Below are 25208 nucleotides of genomic sequence, written 5' to 3'. Positions count from 1 at the left end.
ATAATTGTGAATACAGGAGTCAGCCTATAGTCAATCAAAGGAGACTAACCACTTGTCAGTCATACATATAATTTCAGATTGCACATCTTAAAACAAAGTAGTGTTGGCGTGCAAGAAATAAATTGATATTCACAAAAAAGTGAATAAGGACAAATATATTTTTTAAAACTAAGTTCAACACAGCTATTGTGGTCGTGAAACCACTAAGTAACGTCTGACCTAGCCTTGAAAGTCATTCTTTATTTAGCCAAAGGTTGAAAACCAATTCACAATTCAATAAACTTTATTAGCAGCAAACATAACCACAAAAACAATAATCCAGTTTTACAGCATCATGAAACAGAATGAAAATCCAAAATAAACTTAATAGATGTTTTTAATATGATGAAGCAAGTAGGTATATAAAATATGCAATAAAACAAGGAACATCCATTTCTCCAACCAATTAAACCAAAATTAAAATCGCCCTAAAAGGTATTACATACCGTCAGAGAGATAGCTTCTTCTTTTAATGTGCTGTGTTACAAATGTAACACATTTCCTGGATAGTCATGTCAAATGACACTATTCCTCAAGCCCTGAGAGTAAATTCAGTACCTTGTGCTCTACTTGTTCTGAGGAAAAGACGCACGCACGCACGCACGCACGCACGCACACACACACGCACACTATTCTTAACAGTATAAAGCCAATACAAATCACAGTCTCACAAAACATATAACACTGTTATTCCTGAAAGTGTTAATTATTTTTTTTTTTTTATGAAAAGCAGAAAACAGAAGTGTTGGGTTATGTTCCAAACATCTAAAACTTCACTCCAAGCATTAATGCCACAGATATCTTCAGCGCTACACTCAACGTTAAAGGTTAGTTTGTAATTAGTTCTGTTGTTATGCTGATTCTTCAGCTTGACCAGAAATGAGAAACTACTGGGAAGCCTCACGGGAGTCATGGAGTATTTTTAACACAAGGAGTTATATCTTTATTCATGTACGGGGCTGTTCGAGGATTTATGGCAGATTTATAAGAGGGGTTTATGTGGATTACACAGAGTGTAATCACATATTTTAATTCTTTCTCAATATTAGATTTTAGTATTAGATTATTGAAACAAACCTAACTGTGTTTATTCAAACATAAACCATTTTCTGCCTCAACATTAATAGCCGTCATTTCTAAAAATCTGTAACAACATTAAAACATCAAATTACCCTCAACATTACAATTCCCCATTCAATGTGATCACAACTATGTTACAGCATAGGTATCTAAGGTCTAAATGATGCTGACATACCACAGTTTAACATTTGTACCGCACGCTCAGAAACCACTGCATGGCCAGTTTGACTAAATACACACGTGTATCACACCAGGTTTGGTAAAATGGCGAGTTCAAGAGTTAGTCCAAAAATAAGATTTTGTTAGAAAACACAAAGTAAAAGTCTGTATATCTATAAAAACATTCTTCATGATTAGAAAATATCAACATGTCGCATTTTTTATGGCACCACTTTTAAAGTCAAGTGCAAATGATCACAGAAAGGCAACAGGAGTAAAGACATGGGAGTTTAGGGAGCGATTCAAACAGGGCTTCAGCATTAAGCTGTACCTTCACCCTGTGTTGTAAAACCATTCGTGTTGTAAAAAGGAAAGATAATTTCCACATAAAAGCTAAAAACCAACATAAATAATAAACATAGTCATGACAGAATCACATGTGAGGTAACCCAAGCTTCTGGAGGCTGTGATTAGTAAAGTACCCATTTCACAGGGTCTTTGTGCACTGGGTGATTTGACAGGAGAAGGCAGGTACGGTGAGGGAGGACACCGGGGCGGGTGTTGGGGTCATGAGGAGGTGTGTCTCTGCCTTTGGCTTCCCCCTCTGCCCCTCTGCTTGTCATACTTGACAGAGACAATAAGGAAGACCAGCAAGGTTACGCCCTGGATGCCTGCCAGGAGGAAGAAGTAGTAGTGCAGAGAGCAGTCGTTGATATTGCCTGGAAGAGAGAAAACCCGAGTGTTATTGTTTTATATAACAGGAAACAGAGCCTCAGCGAGACTGGCATTCAAGTGACAGTTAAAACTTTTATAGCTTTGCAAACTGTGCATGGCAAAATGATATATGCAAATGTGAAGAAGATAACAGTCAGTCACGACATATTCAGATGGGGGCAGCAGGATCATTCCTTACTTCTCATCTCAATGCTGTGAAAGACAGTTGACCCCGTGCTTCGCCGCTGACACAGAAAGGCGACACTGGAGATGTGGGACTGGAGTCTCATAAATAACAGACGAACATACGTGATTTGACCCAGGGAGTCTTTCATCGGTATTAAATGACTGCTTGTGTCCTCATGGGAATTGAATACAAATACAAAAAGGAGGAAAAAAATAAAGTGATGCTCCCACTGTGATTTGTTGGGACTGAAATGTGACTTGTGACACACAGAGCTGAGCGCACGCTGAACAGTACGTTTCAGTAATTTAAAAAATGAAATCAAAATTCTAATTGTCTTATCATTTGCTGCCCAGTTGATTGAAGTGGTTCAGACACAAAGCCCAAGAGGAAAGCTCTAAATAAATCCTGTTTTTCGCCTTGCTGGGGTTTTACATGAAGTGCAAAGCTCACCGAAATACAATTGTCTCCACTATTTAAGTATGGAGACAATTGGATTGGCATTAGAGCGGCTTTTGTCCTCTTGACCATGTTAGCCAGACCAATTGACTTTGAAGCCAGCAGCATGAGATGAGGCTGTTTACTACTTTCCTGGAGAGGGAAACATTTTGGGGTGAGCTGTAGGTCTACACTCAGTAGAGGAGGATTTGGGTTGGGGTTTTTTTTCCTGCTACAGCACATTTAAAATGTTTATACAGCATATTTAAAATGTTTCTTTTTTTTTGTAACAGATTCAATTTTCATACAGAGTTTCACCATATACCGAGAGCTTATTTCGTCATATGAGTAAATGTGAGGAGCGATCTGCGGTCTTCTCAAAGAGCTCCCATTAGCCTCTCCATGTGGAACTGTCACAGCAAATGAAGAGCCAGAGAACGAGAGGCAGGCATGATTTTAATTAGAAATGGGAGAAATTCACAATCCATGTTCTGCCTGTTCCTGTGGCAGGGTGTGTGCGGAGTGTGTGTACGGGAGTGTGTTCTAATTAGACCTGTCAGTGGGTCAAGATGGTGCTTATGGTCTTATACAGGACGTCTAAAGATTTTTTTATTTATTTCACATCTAACATATTTTTACTTCATTAAACCACTTTGGAATGTGTTCATTTGATGCAGGTATGCAGAAAAAATGTGTAACCATGATACTGCTGCGCCAATCACGGTGACGCATGACAACAACAGCTCAATGAATCAAAAGAAGCTTCTCCAACTCATATTGTCGTCTGGATGGTTCAGAGCGACATGACGTGAACACAAAACACCGCAAATCTGCAGGCGGTGGCAGATGCCTTTTATTAAACTCATCAGCACAGCGATAATAGAAATAAATTACTACTAATAATAAAATATGTGAGCCAGGACAGCAGCATGATTTGTGATGGCTGTGAAGAATACAACATGGGCTGATGATTTTCTTAAATGTTGATAAAGATGCTGTCAGCAGCAGAATGGCAGTGATAAGAGAGAGAATTGAGTGTGTGTGAAGGTGTGGCAGTGATCGAGGTAAACACAGCGGTGACCACGAGTAATGCCGCTGCGCTCTGGCACTACTCTAATTGGAGGCTGCAGATTTAACAACACATGTGTCCTGCTGCCTTCAGATGGGATTTAATGACTTGAAGGAGAACTTTTCATACAGTATAAAGCAGCTGTGGACAACAGAGACTTTAGGAATCAGCTGTATTCATTTATAGATCAGTGTAGACTGATTTACAGATGTTCCCAGTTTATCCATTATAAAAAAGACTTGTTTGATGCAGATACAAAATGTATGTACTGGCTAGCTGTGTCTTATTTGCTCCGCCAAGGAGGATATGTTTACGTTTGTTTGCTAACAGGATTATGCAAAAACAACTCAACATGATGACATGACCCAAGGAAGAAGGTGTAGATCTGAATCAGGGGGATGATCCGGATGTTTTTTTCCACTTCTTTAAAATGGGAGATAGGGCTTTATTCAACATTGTCTTGGATTTCTTTGAAAATTATTCATGGGTCTTAATAAAAAAATCAGGCTTGTTTAAGGGAAAATCCAGATCTAGTGAATTTTAATGTGGTTTCATAAGGGCAGTGTTGGGCCTTGGCGGAGGTATGCACTCTACTGAGGGTACTAGTGTACATTTGCATTTACAATGCAACAGTTAAAAACTATTACAGGCAAACAAAACCAAGTTTTAACACATTTTGACGGACCGATGGAGAAAAAGTCAGAAGATTACCAAAGCCATTAGGATTCATCCTCCTCCGTTGTGTCACAACGTTTCCTCGGCTAGCACAGAAACCTTCATTTACCTGTACATGATCTAACAGGGCGTCCCTGGCTACTAATCAAAGAGCCGGATTTACTAATTTGAAACGAGTGATCCCGTTGACGAGCACAATCACTTGCGATCAGTAGAGCAGATCAAACCCTATAATGTCACCATGCGTATTGTGCATGCAGATAAATCTTCAGTGTCTCTGTTGTGTGCATGCGTCTGTGGATAATTACAAATCGAGGGGAATAAAGAAACCCGGTGATGATAGGCTGCATCACACGAGAGAGATTCTTTGTCGATGCTCTGTGCACTGGGCCGTCTCTATAGCGTGAAACCTTTGATCTAGGAACAGAGAGCCGTCTGCTGACTGTGAAGTTCTGCCAGAGCATTAATGAAATGAGTGGCAAATGGAAAACCTGACAAACACTTTGACCCCCGTCGCAGTTTTAATTTATTTTGTTGTCATCTTAATCTGGTCTCAGGTTTAAACTGTGACAGATCAAAAACAAAAGCAGCGTTTGAATAATTCATGAAGCGCACAACAATGTGCTTGACAGGAAGAGCATGGTAGGAAAGGCGTGTGTCTGTGGTGAGGGGGTGCTTGTATTTTCAATCGATAATTCACTTTAACAGAGAGTACACAGAGAGTCTTGAGCTGCTGCAGTCTTAATTAACAGAGCGGTACCGCTTTCAAAATATAAGGAATATAGCAGGAAAATTATGCAAGAGGGAGTGTGTGTGTCTGTGTGTCTGTGTGTCTGTGTGTCTGTGTGTCTGTGTGTCTGTCTGTCTGTCTGTCTGTCTGTCTGTCTGTCTGTCTGTCTGTCTGTCTGTCTGTCTGTCTGTCTGTGTGTCAACAGCAGCAATATCCTGAGCTTTGAGGACAATATGATGTGAAAATGTATTCAGTATGAAAATAAGTGCAGGATTCACAACAACATATTCAAGAGTGCTCTCCTGGGCAGGTGCTCGATGTCAACATGAGGACGCATGTAACAAATTCAGATTTTTGGACTTTTTACTCCTTTGTAGAGGACAGAAAAATGTTACTGCCCTGGTAAAATGATTCTGACAGATGACTGGATCTCCACCTTTGTTCTAGATTTCAAAACTTCTGTCTTAACTAGCACACAAGAAATGGAAAAAGGGGCCCTGGCAAAATTAAAAGTACCATCCAATTATTGAAACAGTCCTGGAAATTGTGCAAGGTTTCACTTTTGTAAGGCGTCTCGTTCTAATTTCATTATACATTAAGTGAGGCTCTACCTCCTCCTCTCAGCCTCCCCAGGGCCCACTTGGCTGCTAAGCACTTTCGGGAAATATGGAAGGAAGGCTAATTACAGCAGCAAAAGACTAAACAAGGACTTGGTGTTAGATTTTTTTTTGTCAGTCATAAATATTTGACAAATTCTGAGCGAGAGAGGGAATAGAGCTCAACAGTGTGGTTCCAGAAGTAAAAATCCCATTCATTTTCTGAATAGAGATGTTGATTATCAGCCATACTGTAACCATCCGAGGTAGACTCACCACAAGCTACGAGATTGTGAAACAATGTTATGTGCTCCTGTAGAAGCCACAATTCGTATGAGATCAACTGCATTATAAGAAAAACCTGTTTTAATGAGAATGTGAAGGACAAGTACTGCACTACCTACAATCGTCAGGTGAAATATTGACGTCTCTGATTGGTGGAGCTCGCTGTTCCCATGGAAATAGATCCCGTCTGTCCTGCAGTCGTCAGATTTGTCACTGTTATAATGTTGGTTGACACCGGTTGTTTCTCTAATAACTTTAGTTGATATTGTTTGTCACTGTAATAACATTAGTTGGCTGCTGATGACGTAGCGAGTGGTGTCCCAATTCCGAGGGGAAGATTTTCTAGCCCTCCCCGTCGTGGCTACGTTGTGAGGGGGACACTCCCATCAAAGGGCACTTCATATCTAGGGCCAAGGGAGAGGAATTGGGACAGGGCATATATTGTAGCACTATACTAACAAGGTCAAATTCGAGGGGAAGCATGCAGGAAGCTGTCAGAAATGAATGATTCACAATGGTTTATGGGATGCGTAGCTCCTTCCGATTTAAAACAATTATGTACACAGTCTTGTACCTTTGCCTTTTTTTCAATTTTCCAAGATTTTTGGCTCTGAATCAAATGTTTTAAGGATTTTCTGAAACGTCAAAGCGAGAAAATGAATGGAACATTTACTTATGGAACCAGAGCTTTTCTAAAAGTTGGGCGCTCCCTGTTACGCTCTATAGTGCAATATAGTGCAATATAGTGCAATTTCAAGAACACAAGTTGTGTCAGAGGTTTCCACACTTGTGCCCAAAGGTCCTGTTACACAGCTCTGAGTTAGTAAATATGAGCATGACTGTGAATACACTGGATTCCCCCACAGAAGGTCAGCCATCTAATATCTGAGTCATATTAACTCGCTGGACATTTTACCTGCGAGTGGGTTTGAGCGGTCCATGTGAGTCCAGATGAAACAGGTCAATATCAATTTAACAGACCTTCAGTGGAATGACCCAACATCTTAATGCTTCGGTGCTTTCAGTGCCATCCTCTGACTCCGAATGAAACCAGAAGGAATCAATGCATGTTTGTTTCAGCTGGAAATATAGTTATTTTCTGCAGCTCTCCATCGCCAAAACTTGAGTTTTGTAGCTAACCACAACATGGTTGAACATGTGATGTTCAAGTGCTCTCAGTTGCCTCTGTCTACTAAACAAATAAATAAATTACTTCATCCCGTTCAGAGAGAAAAAGAGTTCATCCTAAATTTGACAGATGTGACATGAAAGTCTTCTTTTAAAACACTATGTTGAGCCGGATGTGTGAATGTCATCTCAGTCTGAACACGTCCTAGACATTTGATACGAGACCAGTCAGGACTTCAACACCTCACAGAAAAGGCCATTTCCTGTCATGTGACCAAAGTGGCTCCCAAAGAAAAAAAACATTCACTTTGAGTGAATAACCCCCCCCCACCACAAAGGTGGAACATATTAAATACAACAAAGAGACATTTTCTGGAAATAAAAGCCTCTGTGTGTGTGTAAAGGATAATTCTGGTGAGGAAAGTGCAGGTTGATATTTGACAGAAGAGGAGGCGATGCTTTGAGGTCATGCAGCCCTATAAAGATATAAAAGAGCGTGAAGAATGACTGCTCGTCCAGATGCAACTGGGGGAGGGGGGAGGTGCCGAGGGATTTTAAAGACCAATAATTTCAACACATAAACTCAGCATTTTAAGTTTGAAAACAGATGTGGCTGAAATATAGTATGACCGTTTCACCACAGCTCTGCAGACTGCAGCCATTAGCTTTCAGTCACATTAATGGTCATTCAACCCCGACATGTTATCTGGTAAAGTCATTCACATGTGAACACTCAATTGAGAGGACTCTAAGAAAGTGGCCTGTTTTTTGAGTTATGTAATGTCTGTGTTTTGTGAAACGTTACAAACTTGAGTATGTATGATTATGTCACAAGTCACCAATGAAGATGATTTTACATTAGGTTTTAAGTTGTTTTATATATATGTCCAGGTTGCCTTTATTTTCAAACTTGGGAAAAATGTATTTGCATCCCGGAATACACACCGACTGTGACGAAAACACACTAAAAGCACTCAAAAAGGTAGTACTACAGAGAAAGGAATTAGAACAAAATTAGTACGCATGGAAAATTAAAAGCGAATGTGCAGATGTGCACACCATTGGACACTTGACACAACCACAATTTCTTATTAATCAGTTCACAATTGTTTTCCATAAAATGCCAGAATCCAGCGAACGGGGGGGGGGATCTGAATGATTTTTCCTTCCCCTTCTTGCTGAATTTGAGCCTTGAGTGTCACCAGTTTCCAAAGCAGCTGGTCATACGGTAACAAAAGAGGGACTCTTAATTTGACACTTTACCTATGCTGATTAAAATTATTTTATTCACAGCGAGGGAAGATGAAGCTAGAGCGCAACAGCAGAGAGCTGAGCATCCACCAGCGTGATGCCAGAGCAGCAGTGGCATCTCCTTGTAGTGCTCCAGGGAAAGCTTTACTTAAGAGGAGCAGGGCTATGCAATCAGACCCCCAGCCTGTGATTAATGCTGCTCATCTGTCTTCAGGCCTGCACTGCAACTCAGCACAGCTCACCCAAGATGCTGTTTACTGCACACCATTCTGCCCGCAGCCTTGGAAATAAGTTGAATCCCTTCCACCTAGACAGCCATGAGACGTAGAAGAGGCGAACATCCAACAAACAGTGAAAAACCGCCACAGAAACAAACTGCATGATTCCTGACTTCACTTAATTCTGCAGCTTTGTGCCATGTGTCTTTTATCAGTGGCCAGGAGGATGTTTTGTTCCATTTCCGCAGCTCACCTTTTAAATGACTTGTTTTCCAAAGCAAAAAAGGAGTCTTACAGGCAATCCGGCTCTAGTTTAACTGTCCCTCAAGTGAAGCCAGGCTGAGCAAGTGATGGATTCATGAAGCATGCCAAGCATCTTCCAGTGCTAACATCATCAAAAGCACCCCCCACCCTCCGCTACCTGTCGGGACACATTAATTAGCTATTAGGGGTTTGTGGGTAAACAATTTACAGTGTTGGCTTATTTACCGCATGCTCAGGGAAAAGTGCATCTGTGTTGGGAGCCTCCTCTTGCTGGGAAGCCCATCCATCTGCTGCCACCACTACGCTATTCATTCTACCACGTGGACAGATTTACACAAACCTTCTTGTTGTTAGTCTGACATTTCTATTTATTATAGGAAACACACTAATTCAGCACCAGCTAAGAGCAGTCCAAAGGTATGTCCCTGGAAAATACATTTCTGCATTTTTAATCGATACCAACAATTCAATCACAAGTCCATACATGCAGTCGATGTGAAAAGTCAATAGTGCACTCCATGTGCACTGGGTATCTATATCTATTACAGCAGGCCTTAGGTCTCTGAATGCTTAGCTCAGGTGGATTATGGACAGCCCTCTGAAAACTGAGTGAGCAATGACCTATCACCTGTGTGCCAAAGATCATCTGATGAGATCATCATGCTTTAAGTTCAAACCTAGACAATGTAATCATCATCATCATGAAGGAGTCCCTTGAGTCTACATGTATTTCAGACAGCCACCGGATCAATTACACAGTCTCACATTGCTTGTTTCAGATCAATGTCACAACACACATTGTGTCAAGCCTCATCCACAACTGCACAGCTCTATTAATATACATTTAAATATGGTTCTTCAGGATAATGTAAATATTATTGTCTATGTGGTATGGGTTGGTTATTGATAAAATAAAAGCAACATGTAAAGCTTTAAACCTGCAATGGCAGCAGAATTTAGCTGTAAACACAACACTGAGATTTAAACATAGCCAAGTTTTGCCTTTTCACATACTCTATCTAGAAGATCTGGAGAAACATGATTAAGAGTCATGTTTCTGGCTGCTTGAATAGGTTGAATTTTGCCGATGATGGTAAAAACGTTGTGGATGTTTTAACAGGACATTGACACAGGCGGGATTCCTCCCAGTGCTGCTGTGGGTCAGTTGTGTTTTTCTGTCATTATGAAACTGTGGTGAGACAAATAAAATATATATGGGGTATATACAATGGCCGATATACAACACGTGCAGGGTATGCATCACCACTCCACTGCTTTAAATTTTATTTAGGTTAGTTAAATTGTCTCCCTGCAGAAACATGTGATAAGTTATAGTATGTCTTACCGAAGTCTCTGTGGGATGACATCCAGCCAATCTCTTTAAGGGAGACAATAGCCAACAGGCCGTAGCCCACAAAAGAGCCGATCCCAGAGAAGAAGAAAAAGAGCCCCATGATGGCACTCTGCATGGACTTGGGTGCTGCAGAATAGGCAAACTCCAGACCTGTGAGACAAAGAGAGGACATTTTTTGAATTATTATATTATCAAGTATTTATTGAATTGTCGAGGAACGTGTAGGATTTACAGTAAATAAGTGAAGAACACTTTAAATGCTGTGACCTGCAGCAAATGAAAGCGAAGGTCTCCCATGCTGCAGCCAGTGATAGTGTGACATGCCATTTATCTATATACTAAGCAGAACTCATACTGCCAAGTTCCTGTCTGTGATAGTGGAACAAATGAGGTATGCATGCATGAAACATGATCGGTTCTTGTGACAGAGACTGATTTTCTTTTGGTATGGTGGTGTATAAGAGACTGAAAGACTGCACGGTTGAATATGAGGCACACTGTAAAAACAGGAGAGCATCACACTCATCATCAGTGAAAAAGAAAAAAACATCAGATCTGTCTTTTTTGCCCCAAGATCTGTCAGCCTGCAAGCTGACATTGATAATTTCATGGCACCTCAAACATGTGATTTTTTCAAATGAGGCCCTATAGCCACAACTGTCAGGAGAGATTAGGGAGCTACAGTTAAATACGTTTCAAGACCTTGATGGTAGAGGGACATTGAACAAATTAATGTGACGAATAATTTCCTGACAGGTACCTGCGCTAGCCGTGCAAAAAAGAAAAATCTACATAAGAAAAGGAATGAGATAAAAGCAAAGCAAAAAATAATGTCAACTCAGTGGAAAACTAGAATGACCTTTACAGAGGTTCACTACATTTGTTCATATCCTGAGCTAACCTTTGGATAGCAACAAACACTGGTCAATAGCTACGCACATCACAGGGGACAGCAAAGGTTGATGAGGGTTTGCAGGTACGGCTCTGTCAAACAGCAAAGGAAACGGTGCAGAGCTAAATTGTAGCATTATGTTAAATCCGGCTCCTGTCTGCCTGTGAGAATAGTAATTTAGGATACAATCAGTGATTTCCACGTCTTTCACCACATGCAGAACAAACAGCTTGACCTTTCTCCACCAAAACGCAGAACTATTCGAGGAAACAGACAAAAAAGGGAGGAATTTAAAATGTATATCTAATTGTGTTCCTCCTATGGGCATTGTTAAAGGAGTGATTTTTCTTTCTTAGAAAACAACATTAGCCTTTAACATTTTAAAAAGTGCAATTCATAATTTAAAATACTGTAGGGAATGATGTTGTAAAAGTTTTAGCATATCCTTATTGCCCAAGAGGAGACAAACCTGGGTGGTTTGTGTGCAGAGAATTACCTAACGTCCTATAAGACTGGGGACTGCAGCGAGGAAGTTTGATGGCACCTGAGGTTTTAAACCAATTTATTCAAACAGAAGACTAAGGGGAAATATTCCTCTTAACCAGACATACTGTATGTCACAATTCTGTCAGCCAATTCCCTTTGAAGTAAACCCAGTGGGATGGTATGCAGGGAGAGAGGAGGCTAAGTTTATTTTAAGGATCCCTTTGTTATGTCTGGATTTGACTTTCATAGGGACCCTGATAGTTTTGTCCAGAGTCTGCAATTCTGCTCAAGGGCTTTAATAAATATTATCAAATTATTAATAAACAAATCTTAGGATCTGCAGATTTTATAATAAAAGATGACAAATGTTCACTCTCGCATTAAAACCCAGCAGTAACTGGATCGGCCAGATAATACTTCCACTGTGCTGACAAAAGAAGTCGTAATGGTTCAATCTTCACTCTTATTGTGGAAATTAGGTGAGGACTGTATGGAAGAGCCAACAACAACATGATCTGTAGTAATAGGAGAATGACTCAATCATGGCCAGAGGCCTTAACAAACTCAAATCACTAAGATAGTTGAGGCCTGAGGGTGTGATCATGACTGTAGAAGTAAAAAAAACATTTAGACAGACATATAACCACGATTAGAGAGCAGATTTCTGTTGTGCATTGCAGAGTATACTGTAGGATCAAAATAATGCACAGCTGCCACATTGCAGTTGATGTCTCACAGACATAAGATGCCCTCATTTCATATGGGAGGATATTGTTTCTGTCGTTTCCATGCTTGTCTCAGACTTAACGGCCACTACTTGATACAACATTATTATATACCATCAGAACAATTTCTCACAATGTCACATTATTGTATTACAGGGGAAAATGCCCTTACTTCTCATGGCTTTTAATGAAATGGCAATTCCTCTTTAGGCCAAGGCTCACGAGAAACAAGAGCCATCTTTTATGGAGCGGTTTGCGGCTGTCGGCTCCAGCACGAACCGTTCTGACGTGCTTCGATTCATTTTGTTGTTTTCAAAATTATTATCTGGTAAAGAAGGGGGAATATATTTCTCTGGGGAAATCAAATTCCACCAAATTTCCAGTTTATGTGTCCCAGATTATGGGTGGCCTCATATTGATGATGGTGACATCTTGGAATGATATTTACTGAAATGAAAGTAAAATCTGAGCTAAGGACATAGTCACAAAACTTCTTACTGTGACAAGTTAGTCCATGTGCTGTATTTCTGAAAAACTCTTTGAATTATACATTTTCCGAAGAAATTCCTCAATCTACTAACAGAAGATAAATGATAACTGTTCACAAAGGATTACAGCCAATAAGACACCTTCTTTTAAAGTGAAAGAATAATGTATAGGGATGTTATTACGAAGCTTAGAACTTTAATAAGGGATCATTTAAGCAAGTCACAATCAATACTAGTAGTGTTTTGTAATGCACATAGTTTGGTTTTATTATGTTGAGGTTTTGAGACATGTGCCTTTAGATCTTTGGTTGCCCCCCCGACACCTCTCTGAAGACTGATCAATTTCAGTTCCCAAGATTTTTAAACCCGCAGAAATGTTCTATGGCCTTTGTACCATGGAGGCAATACATGTTGCTGTATTGTGGGCAATGTTGCAATCAATAAGCCTACTAAGAGAAAGACAGAGGATTAGAAGAGTTTTGCCTCAATGAGCAAAGTGCTTTGATTTGTCAGGTATTTCATTCACCAAGTTTGTCGAAAGTAAAAAAAAAAAATCGCAACCAGCTATTCTACCTAGTGATTGATTTTATCCATCCCACCAAGAGCAATAGAGTGGGGAACTAGATTGTGTACCGTGTAGAATGATTTAAGCCCAATGTGTGTCTTTTTGCCATAAAGCCACCATAGTGCCTTCTGAGATTATGCCAGTTTTAATTGTACTTCACTGTTAGCTTTGCGAGAAGCCAAGTGCCCTTGTCCCTCCTTTAATTACTCCACAGTAGAATGCCTCGTGTTCATGTGTACCATTTTTATGAGGATGTTTAAGACTCGTTCCCTGCCGCTTTGCTCTACATGCAAATGGAACTGTCAGCGTCTTAACTACTTCAATGATAATGAAACATAGCTTCATTTTCTCTGCATTCGAGTGTAATATGTCCCTATGAACAGCGTGACAGCTGAGTAAGCATGCTAATTGGATATAAAGTCACGTCAATGCAATTTGTATTGTATCTTTTGTGGTCACTTCAGTGGGACTATGTGTGTGGTGGCGGGGGCAGGGCATACGCTGCGATACAATATTCCGTATGCTTGGACATTTTTACGTTCACGGTAAATGTCCAACACTACACCGGCTGACAGAACACGGGGGTTAAAAGTTTATGCTATGATGTTAGATGTGTTGCAATTTCAACAACGCCCACAGGGACACATGGTGCAGCATTAAGTAGATATCTGTGTATTTATCCATCTTATTATCCACTCTGTCTTTTTGGACAATGAGCAGAGGAAGAGGGCTAATGTGATGCTAGTCTACGGCTGCCAAAGGCAAAGCAAGTGCACAGCTTCATCATCATTTCAACTGTAAGGTTACTTTATCCACACCTTATTTATAAAATGTTCCATTACTGAACAATGTCTTGCAGTGGTGTGAGAAAATCAATTATCGATCAACATCTTGGGCTATTTACTTTGAAATACAACCCACAAACACATTAAGACGCTGCCGTCTGGCAATGAATCAAACACACGGGTCAAAAAGGGTGTATTTGTCTTCACTGCATTCTGCTTTGGAAGAATGGGCACTATGTGTTTTTCTGCCACTCAGAGAGAAGTTAAATCAGACCGGCTCACACCGTGTGGATGGGTTGTGTATTTTACTGTTAGTTTGAATCATCATGTCTTCCTGACAGTAGAAGTAGGAGGTAGCTTCTACAAGCTGCAAATTGTACAAGAGATGTCAAACAACTGTACCTGCAATGCTGGCAAAGATCTCGCTGATTCCTATCAGCACATATTGAGGCACTTGCCACCATATGGGTAAATCTGCCGCGTAGTAGGTAACGCCGCCAAGCACCTGTTCAATGGTACCATAGGTTTTGACGATCTCCAAGCGTTTGGTCTCCAGAATACCTGAGGGGACGCACACAGAAAACAATGCACATTAAAAGTTAGCTGAGTGTAGAGGAATAAAAAAAAAATTGCCCTAAAAAAAAACTGTATATGCACACGTTTATGTAAGTTATAAGGCTGCAACATACTGAAAACACTAAAGACAAAGTGTAACCAGGGCATTGGGTTAATTTAAAAGCTTGTATATTTCAGTCAGGATGAAGAAACAGTTGTTAGAGTATTTATCACTGAGAAGTCCATGACACCAACAAACAGCCAAACACGCCCAGAGCTGCAGGATTCAGAGACACTCCATTAAGGATTTAACTCGTTTTTAAGGCTACCCCACCACTTCATTAAGATCACATCTGCACGCCTCCATATTACAGCAGTTAGCAATGGAAGAGTGCAGACAGTTCAATAATAAGAGCGAAGCAGTTGTCATCAACCCCTACCGCCTCCGAAAAGCTTTATTCGATAGCCATTATCACGTTACCAGCGGCTACTTCCAGATAACTCCCAGAAACAGTCTCCTATCATAAGCACACTTAATGCTGTATTTGAGGGGAGTTGTAGCCTTGTAATCCGACTCGCCAATAATAGCGGCCGTCCTTCTCAGGCCACTGGGCTGCCGAGAGCAAGTCTCTCACTATAAACACATATCCCTGCTTTCATTTCCCATACCAAACATCACACATCAGACAAACCCGTGTGATCCCTGGGAAGTCTGCTCCAGCTTTTATATATATAAAAAAAAAAAGAAATAGGGGCTTTTGGAGACCAAAAAGCCATTGAAGGAGGTTGGACCATGAAGTTAAGAGAATGAGATTAAACATACTTAAAAAAAAACACATTTCTTCAGACGCAGTGTTGGCAGAGAGCTGGGCCCAGCGTGTGTCTGACGTTTCGGACACAAAAGAAATGGGGATTAGAATCAGCCCATACTGCTTGACAGCATATCTTCAGATGTCCCTTTGCAATGGATGGGAGGTCCAGCTGTCCTCGTGCCACGCATGTCACACAGCTCGTGCAATGAAATTCTGTGAAATATCGCTGCACCAGTGTTATCATGGCACAATTGTTGCACATGCAGATGAAAGTGATTCTAACTCTGAAAAGCAGGTCGAGGTTGTGGACACAGAGTGCCAGGCTGATGATGCAATGTGATGGACTGGATATTCTGTGGGAGGAGGATGCCACAGTTGGTTCGTTCACAACCATCAACTAGTAGACAGATGCAGATGAGCCCATATGGAAATCTGGCAGAGAGAAAAACTGCTGAAAATATATAACAGTTCAAGGCAGCTCTCAGGAGTCAATGTGTGTGACTGAATAATGTAAAGCAAGGCAATACTGAGGATAAACAGCACACCGGCTCAGGAAATTATTCCTGGATGAATAATTGTCACAATAAGATGCAGATACAATTTCAGTAATGCTGCATCTCAATAACTCACAGAGCACATTACTGTACAGATTGGATCCAGCCGTCTGATTCGACTCCTAAAATCCAGGTCAGAACTGTGTTACACACTAGTTGTGTATTCTCCTACTGATCTGTGACCAATGGCCACACCACGGCACCATCACAAGCCTTTTCTCCCCACTCCCAGCACTCAAAATTGCTTCCTGCAATATTAAGAATATATTTTGCCTGAATTCAAATGCAAGGATTGCACTTTCTTTCAAGGAGCCAAATGGAAAAGTAAATACCTGAATGGCTTTTGAAAATCTAACCATGTTAGAGCACCTTTCCTTCTAGCACTGCTAATGTGCTCTGAAAAGAAAATATTACCCTAAACCGAAAAATAGACACATCAGATTTGGTTAATAGACCCATTACCACATCCCGCTGATTGAAAAAGATGTTTCTGATGGGCTAAGTCAGGCTTTAATAACTCAGACTACACCATCTGACTGCTCTGCCTAACAAACTTTCTCATCTCTGCTTCACTACATCTGTATTCTGTAAGAAACATGGATGTGAGTATAGTTCAGTAAACTAAAATCTCTCACCTCACAAATGCTTACATATTTCTATTTGCTCAAATCTATAGATTGAATGTCTGTATATCTGTTAAATCCTCCTAATTTATTATTATTTCAATTTGTACAAAAGAATATTTAATAAACTAATGAAAAATAAAAAAAAAGATCCTGCACAATTGCTTTAAACTTGATTGAGTTCATGTTTTATAATCAATTGTCAATCTGGTTGAGGCCCAACAGCCAATATCTAAAAGGTCACTATGACAGAACATGTTCATATTCGATGTGGCAGATGCATTGTGCATCTGAGAAGAAGAAAGGGCAGTAGTTGTGGGAAATATAATGTGCATTGATTCTAAGGAGTGTTACTGATTTGCTTTCTTCGTGCCTCTGGGCTTGTGTCTCTCTCAGAACATTATAGCCAGGATGTATCAATGCAGCAGCACCCGCTGACAGGCCTGGATGAAACTTTATTTTCAAAATAATCCACAGGCTGGAAGTAAATAGGACTGAGCAGCACTGCTGCATGTGGGTGCAGTCATTCAGGATCAAATAAGTGAGAGACCACAGCTCCCCCTGTCCTCTACAGGACGAGGAAGAAAGGTAAAACTCTGGAGATGTGGTCCCTCTTTGCCAGGTGAAAAATGATGTTGTGATTCAGTGGCAACAAATACATATGGAACATATACCCTCTGCTAATTCCCATAGAAAAACAACACAATAAAGATAGAGAAAAAGATTCACCAAATACCTCAGAATCAAACCAAGGGCAGATCAAAAATGCCTCATCATTAATATTCCACATAGATCATGACACATTTGTGCTGTTGTTGGTGAGGTGTTTCTTTTGATTGAAATTAAGAATATGTAGATGAGACACTGCAGCTTCATAGCTCGTTGCCTTTTCGAGCATTGATTACATGTGGCATTAACCACAGCTAACTTTGTTGTTTCCCGAGTTCTTCTGGCCTACTTAGGTGGCAGCGCGGAGGGGACGCGTCTGCCAGTGCACTCACCCGCTGCCACAGCCGACCACATCACAAAGAACATCCCCACTGCAATCCTCTTCAGAGAGGAGGGCAGCAGGCCGCGACGTTTCAAGATGGGGTCCACCACTTTGTCCTTAAGGGGAATCAGCATAAGGATGAGCACTGCGTCAAACATGGTGAGCCAGGCGGTCGGGAAGCGGAACGTCATCTGGGGGAACCAGAGGAGAAAGATGAGGTAAAACTGTGTAAAAAAGGCAACAAAGCATGAAAACTACAGAGAATGCTTATGAATTCCAACACAGTTCAGAGTGTGCATGAGAGTGTGCATGAGAGTGTGCGTGTGAGTCTGTGTACTTTGGCCTTGATATTGCTTTGGCACCCCCATGTGGTCAAAACCAAGCACAAGGAAATGAAAAAATATTTGTTCAATTCAGAGTAAAGACAACACAGTCAAAATAATAGTATAATTAGTGAACAGATAGAATTATTATTATTACTGTTATTATAATAACTATAATCATTTACCATGAAGTGTAATCTATGAAAGGAAAAATAACACTGTGCACAGTGGATGACATATTAATCAGGTAAAAAAAACAATCCATTGTGAGAATACATCTTATCTGCAGCTTCAGGCTCTGTCTCATTGACTGAGCATTGAAAGAGTGAAAACTGCTGGAGATGATTTTTGCAATTCAAATTCCAAGTGCCATCTCAGCTCCTCATGTGTCTCCGGTTTAACACTTCTGATATCATCATTTATTCTCAAATTGAATTTTCATTTCTTGGAGTAACCGCTGGCAATCTATACGCAGCTCCTTAGAGTGTGTTTTCCTCCCGTGTTTGCATATTATCATATTCAAAATTATAGAAAATGCTAAGTGAGATTTTTCTTTCTTGTCGAAGGAAAGCCTGGCATGATGGATGGAGTCGTCCCTGACAAGCTTAGGTCTTGTGATAGGCCAGGTACATTTTTTTACTTCCCAAAATGGACTACAGACATGTGTACTGTATGCATACACACTCTACATCATATGTCCCAGGTTGGGATCTAAAGAGAAGATAAAAAGTAAAGAAATAAGAGAAAATACTTATTTCACTGCTAAAAGAAATCTATCTATTTCTTGTGGCACAATAGGTAATTTTGCCTCTTTAGAAATCAAAACATAAAAATTTGACAATGTGATTTCACAGAAATCTGAAAATGCATACCACAGCCACAGTGAGTGGATTTTGCTTTCTGTATATATATATATCACAAGCCAAAAAGATTGGGAAAAATGCTCTTTATGTATCACAGGATGCATTTATATCACATGATGCATTTATAGATACATTAAAAGTTGTTTTAATAAAAAATATAATAATTGTTTTAATAAAAAATATAAATAGTTGAGCAACCCAAATACAGGCCAGTACATTTATGTCAGGATTTAATCCGACAACACATTATTATAACACATTGCCTCCGATCTGTTCATTCCTACTTATTATTATTACTAGTGCGGAGTCTTGTTTCCTTGAAGAGACACTATTTGTTCAGTTTAGCCATTGAAATGTGTCAGGTGAGGTGAGGGAGCAGATCATAGAGGCATCTAATCTCACTTCCCTTTTGATGTTGAGAAGTGTCAAGACTGGTAGCAGAGAGGCTTAGTTCCGTTTTTGATACCCGATAAAAAGTATGCGGTGAAAAACCAGCTAATATAGTTCTTAAACACAGTTAGACGCAATGTGAAGAACGACTCATGAAAACTTATCAGAACAATCTAACTGTGTCACAAGACTTACTGATTATTATTGTGAAATAAAAGATTATATATGTGCCAGTTATATAACACTGGGTTTGATTGTGTGGTTTACCAGCGTGTTTCACTTCATTTTTCCATGAAGTCAGTGCACTTAACAGTCACCCCATTGTGCCTGTGTAAAAGGCAAAAGAGCACCTGTTCTTTTTAATCATCACTTCCTATTCCAATGTCATTCCTTTTAACCCATTGACTTTTGAGGGGTTGTCTATCATATGGAGCCAGTGAGGGCATTTCTGTCAGACCTCAACATACAATCTGTCAGAGGGAGACGCAGGTAAGCCAGCAGCAGCCAGGGAGATACAATCACTGGCAGGTTGCTAATCTGCAAAGTATTAGTCTGTGAAGTCAGTTCTGATTTAATCCTCAGGGCATTACCAACCTTTGCTGCAGCCTCCAGCTGTTGCCTTCCATTGTGTTTGTGACTACTGACTAGTTCGGACCTACTTATGAATGGGCAGGTCAGAGCTCCAGGGTTAATGCAACAGCAGTATGGAGTAGTGCGAGTAACTAATCACAATATCAAACCACACAGATGCCGTGATCCACCAAGGAGGTTATGTTTTCATTGCTGTTAATCTGTTAGGGCAAGATAATACAAAAACTACAGACCCTATATTATTGAAACTTGGTAGAACGGTGCATTGTGGGCCAAGGGGGATCATATTAACCTTTGAAGTGGATGCGATTAAGGAGGTGGATCAGGAACGTTTTTTTCTCTTTCTTTAGCAGGCATGCGCTCTCCATTGCCCTTGTAGTTAAAAAGAAACAGGGAATTGGACTGAGAGTGTCTCCACTTTAAGTTACCTGGTGGGAGTCCCCGGTGCTGTTGGAGCTATCAGGAATCCTCAGATGGAGGCTCTGCAGGACGTATGTTGTCTGCATCTGCAACACAATAAGATTAGAGTCTCAGCAGGAAGTAATTCTCCATGTTTCTGGGCTATATATCAGGCTATATCCAGGATGTCTCGAGAAAAACATCAATAATCTGCCTTAATTTTTACAAAAGCGTGTACAGAAAGCTAATACTCATGTATTACATTCCTTGATATTTTTCATCATATGTGAAGAATAGTGCATAAATGTTGGGTTGATGAGTTGATCTTACCTGGAAGTAAACAGTCCAATATGGGATAAGCGCAAAGAAAACTGGAAGGATTTTCACCAGAGATTTCACTTCCTCTACTTTCTCTTCTGGAAATTTCCCACCATAGGTCACTTTGGCACTGTCCAATAGTGTTGGTTTGTTGCTTTATGGGAATAAAAAAAAATGTAATGGAAATAAGCTTTAAATGCTATTCAAAGCTACAGAGACATACATAAAATAAATAAACAATCCATGGCACACAGTTGAGACTTATTCTAAACGCTTTGCAATGGGACACTTAACCAGGCGTCTTTATGAACATCTCCCTCTCAAATAACAGCACTTCTAGAGACTTGAGAGAGTTTTTATTCTAAAGCCTATAATCCCCATCTCAGGAGAAAATGCCTTAATAAGGAATTCTTGAAAGGCTATGGGATTGGCAAATTTCAAATATTCAATGTCAAGTTTTTTTGAACAGATTGTGCTACTTTGGTTCAAAGTCGAGTAACGGCACTTCAGAATAACTTTTCACCACGGGGAATGAAGACAAATGCCTGGACCAGTGAGGGAAAAGAGAATTATACAGGGGGATCAAAAGAGGCTTTAACATAAAGTTCTAGCTACAACACCTGAGTCTGTTACTCCACTGGATCAGTAAACTCTACCATGAAAGGCTGCACTGCTGGAAAGAGATGCCTCAATGAGACTGATGAATGCTATGCTACACCTTAGTTATTGTGAATGTGCTGTTGTCATTCAGTGTGTGTTTAACCCTTTTTTTTGCCTGACAACAGTGTCCATTGTTCCAGCTCCTCTTTTCAGCCTCTGTCTGAAACACTTGGTATTAGCTCCTGTCTCTTTAAGGCCCCCCCCCCAGCCTGATATATAGCCCAGTCTGCTCTGATTAGCCAGGTGGCCCACCCTGTTGTGATTGGTTAACTGCTTCCACCAATGTAAGAAATGTCACCCTCTCACTTTCCCTGGCTATCGGTGTAAAAAATTCCATATTTTGACTGATACACAGAAGTGACATGCTGCTCTCACCGGAGCAGGCTCGGTTCCTTGGGTTTTGGGGAACAGCAGGCGAAGCTCAGGATCTTGGCCATGTCTGTGAAAGCGCTGCCATCAGCAGGCTTGGTGATGAAGACAGTTCGGCCCAAGAGGAAGACGAGGAAAGAGACCCCGAGGCACACTGCTGGAATGATGTAGCCGAGCTCAAAGCTTAAATTCTGCTGAATGTAGGCCACGCCTCCCAGAGACAGGATGGCTCCTAAGTTAATGCACCAGTAGAACCAGTTGAAAAATCTGCGCGTGGCCTCTGGTCCTCTGTCTTTGACCTGAGATTACACACAGAGAAAACAAACAGTCATGCTGTTATTCGGTCATGCATATAATCTTAAGAGAAATCTATTTAGCCACCTCAGGGAAAAGACCATAAACTCTGAACATTGCCAAGACTGAGTCACATTAGTCATTTCAGTTTGATTTTGAACTTGCAGCCTTCGTCTTTCAAAAAGTCTGGTCATCAGCACTTTGATGGGAAAGTTGCCACATGAGGAGGTTTATTCCAAAATGTCCAAATCAACTGCTTTTAAGTTACAGTTACACCGGTGAAGCTACACACTAAATAATATAAAACAGCTTGATGAATGATGAGAACAGAATGGAAAAGAAAAGCTGCACTGACAAAGAGGAAGCATGATCACAAGCTGAAACCGACGGGGATGTGAAAGTCAGTTAAATGGTTCAAATGAATGTATTTAATGTGAGGAATAGTGTAATCTTTGTGCTGCTTTGTTATTGCATGGAATGACTATACCCATATGATACTGTTAAAGGCATAAAACGACAGGGGATGGGGGACTTGCTTTTTATTATTTATGGGAGTGATAAAATATAATCAACATCAACTTTTTGTTTCTTCTTTCCTCCTGCTCTCTGTTGATTTGAGCATTCTTCTGAAATGTGCTGTAGTACACACCTACGCTGTTAGCTTACCGAAAAAACTGCAATAATTCAGTTAAATGTCTATGCAAGCGCATAATATTATTCTCATAATGCCACTGAGCCATTCCACATGCAGTTTTCCCTGTGGAGGAAACGATGTTATCAGTGCGTGATGAAGTGGATATGTCTTATGTATATGAGCACAAAAAAAATGCAGCAGTAAAGCTACTATTAACCATTGGGGGAGATAACGTCACAGCATTCACAAGCTTTCCTCTCTTCCAACTCTTACAACTCAGTTACAAAATCACTTGCTTGTCCTGCGTTATCGACAACATCTGCATTTTGGCTTTTGTTGCTTTTATATTTACTTCTGACACGAGATCACTGAGAGGAAATGGTTCCCCCAGTCTTCTAAGTCACGTCAGGACAAGACAAACCTGTAATTTACCATATGGTGTCAGTGTTGACCCTCCATCAAATACAGAATATGATCGGTAAATATGACACTGATTATAGGCTGACATATGATACATCTGCAGTGACTCACAAGAGGAGAAAAATGGGATAAAGATGTATTAAGTTTCCTCCCTTCTGAACCCTGCCTTAAGTTCTTGACCCAACTTGAATATCTGCCCAGTAACAGCTGCCTGCATCGATACTTATTCAGTGTGAAGCCTCTGTCAAAGTGTAACAATATGATAATTATCCTTATCATGCATATCATTTTAGATAAAGATCACATTGACCATGGCACGATTCACACTGCTTAAAAAGGTCCAAATATTTCTGAAAGAGAAATTAAGCCCAAAGTGAAGTTTTGCTTTGTTTTATAATCTTTAATTTTACTCAAACTGAGCAAATGTCAACTATTAACAGCTCCTACTTTAATGGATTAATGGAGAAATTAAGTTAATTGTGTTGGGCACCTAGTGGCTGTATTCCACGTGTTGCCTTTTTTATGTATGCTGTATGCTGCTTTGAGAATTCATACGTTTCTGTTTTTTCTCAGTTTAACTCCAATATATGGATTCTGTTGCTGTTGTACATGTTGCGTGTTTGAACATGATCAAAAGAAGCAGTGACAGAAAATCGTGTAATGAGAACCGTGGGCTCAAGCACTAAGCGTATTCACCCTGCCAGTCCCCTTTGAAAAGCTTTTACCCACTCCTGATTCGATTCTTGGGAGAAACAATGTTCCCATTGATGAACTTTCCGATTACTGCACCTTTTAATTATAAGTCTCTCTGCATAATCTGACATTATTTTGGCACCAAACGGCCAAATAGTGATTTGTTTCACTCCTTATTACTTCCAAAGCTTCATTCAAACTTGTGTTCTTGGGGTTTTGTGTGAGTGACAGAAATACAGAGGGGTTGTCATTGACTTGACATTATGGTCCACAGTGTCTGGCCATGATGATCAAGAGCATGCATGTCTAAGTGAACTGTCAGGATGCAACAGAGATCCCATCACATGTTTGAAATGATGTCACACTGCATACCCAATCTTACACAGGCCTATCTCAGAAGAAAAACATTTTTCAAAGGCCTTGTAGCTTATGATAAACTACAAGACTCCTGTCAACGTTTAAAGACTTTGAGATTGAATGTAATATTGTTTATACTCTACCTGATCGGCCCCAAACGGAGTGATGTTGGCCTTCACTGACCCCACACCCAGGGCAATTAAAAACAGTCCACTGTACATTACAGGGCCACAGTATGAGGCCCGGAAGGGGCAGGTTACATTGCTTGGAGGGGTGCTGTTTGTGCTCAGACACTCAAGGGGCAGCACAGGAAACGACAGCACGTCGCCACACAGGTGGACCCTGGTGTCTTCATTCGAAATGAAGGGGAAAAACAGCAAGCCAGTAAAATACAGGATCAGACTCGCAGCAATGGTCCAGAATTTCCCAAGGTAGGCGTCCGCCAGCCAGCCTCCAAAGGGTGAAATCAGGTAAGTAACTCCCATGAACACCAGCGGTGCCTGGCTGGCATGCGTGCCCTCCCAATAGAAAGGGCTGCTTGTGAGGAAGAGAACCAGATTGGACGTGATGCCGTAGAATGCAATCCTCTCCAGTGACTCCGCCAGCAGGATGGCTGCACATGCCAGTCTCCTTCCCTGGAACAGTGACGGTGGTGGAGGTCTGTCCCCAGATGAGTCCAGGAGAGGGGTGCTCTCACCGGCATCCCTGCTGTTGGCCATGCTCACCCAAACTGAATCAAAGGCTCCTGTTGGATTTGAGAGTTCAAACCTGAGAAGAAAACCAGCAGGTTAGCTAAACGTGGCCATCACTGAGTGCCCAGAGAAAACCAGCAGCTGTGTGGCACTCTCAACATACGAACTGTGTAAGGAGACACCCCTTCCTCCTCATCACATGTCACACAAGCACTCAGTGAAAACAGTTACTCTGTTAACCTTAGCTTTAGCACAACGTTAGCTGGGTGGATAAAAGTTTGCTTTTGAGGTTACCTTTAATCCCTGGAACTCGCAGTTATCTCCATGCACTCAGATAGTGGTTGCCGATCAAATGTTGACTCCGGCGCGTCTGAAACCAACACTTTATCAAAGGAGAACTGGAAGTCAACAAAAAACACAGTCACAGTACCACCGCGTGACACACGGCTCAGTCAACAAGCCTTCACGCTTGCGTTTCCCTGGAGACGATCTATAAAATGACACAACCCGGATGTGCCCTGTCAGGGAGGCGGCTACCACCTCAT

General features: G+C 40.8%; 1 protein-coding gene across 1 annotated transcript; it reads right to left on the bottom strand.

The window, feature by feature from the left end:
- Positions 1-265: 265 nt before the first annotated feature.
- Positions 266-25119, bottom strand: slc15a4 (solute carrier family 15 member 4). The gene is made up of 9 exons (XM_035165073.2): positions 24958-25119; positions 24115-24739; positions 21580-21872; positions 20557-20698; positions 20256-20333; positions 17671-17851; positions 14528-14686; positions 10176-10334; positions 266-1997 (listed from the first exon to the last, which is right to left on the bottom strand). Exons 2-9 carry the CDS (start codon positions 24688-24690, stop codon positions 1846-1848), a joined length of 1740 nt encoding a protein of 579 aa, XP_035020964.1. The 5' UTR covers positions 24691-24739; positions 24958-25119; the 3' UTR covers positions 266-1845.
- Between the last annotated feature and the right edge of the window lie 89 nt (positions 25120-25208).

The sequence above is a fragment of the Hippoglossus stenolepis genome, chromosome 9 (genome assembly GCF_022539355.2).
Source record: "Hippoglossus stenolepis isolate QCI-W04-F060 chromosome 9, HSTE1.2, whole genome shotgun sequence".
Lineage (NCBI taxonomy): Eukaryota > Metazoa > Chordata > Actinopteri > Pleuronectiformes > Pleuronectidae > Hippoglossus > Hippoglossus stenolepis.
The sequence above is the reverse complement of the archived record's forward strand: the minus strand, read 5'-3'. Positions and strand labels throughout refer to the sequence as shown.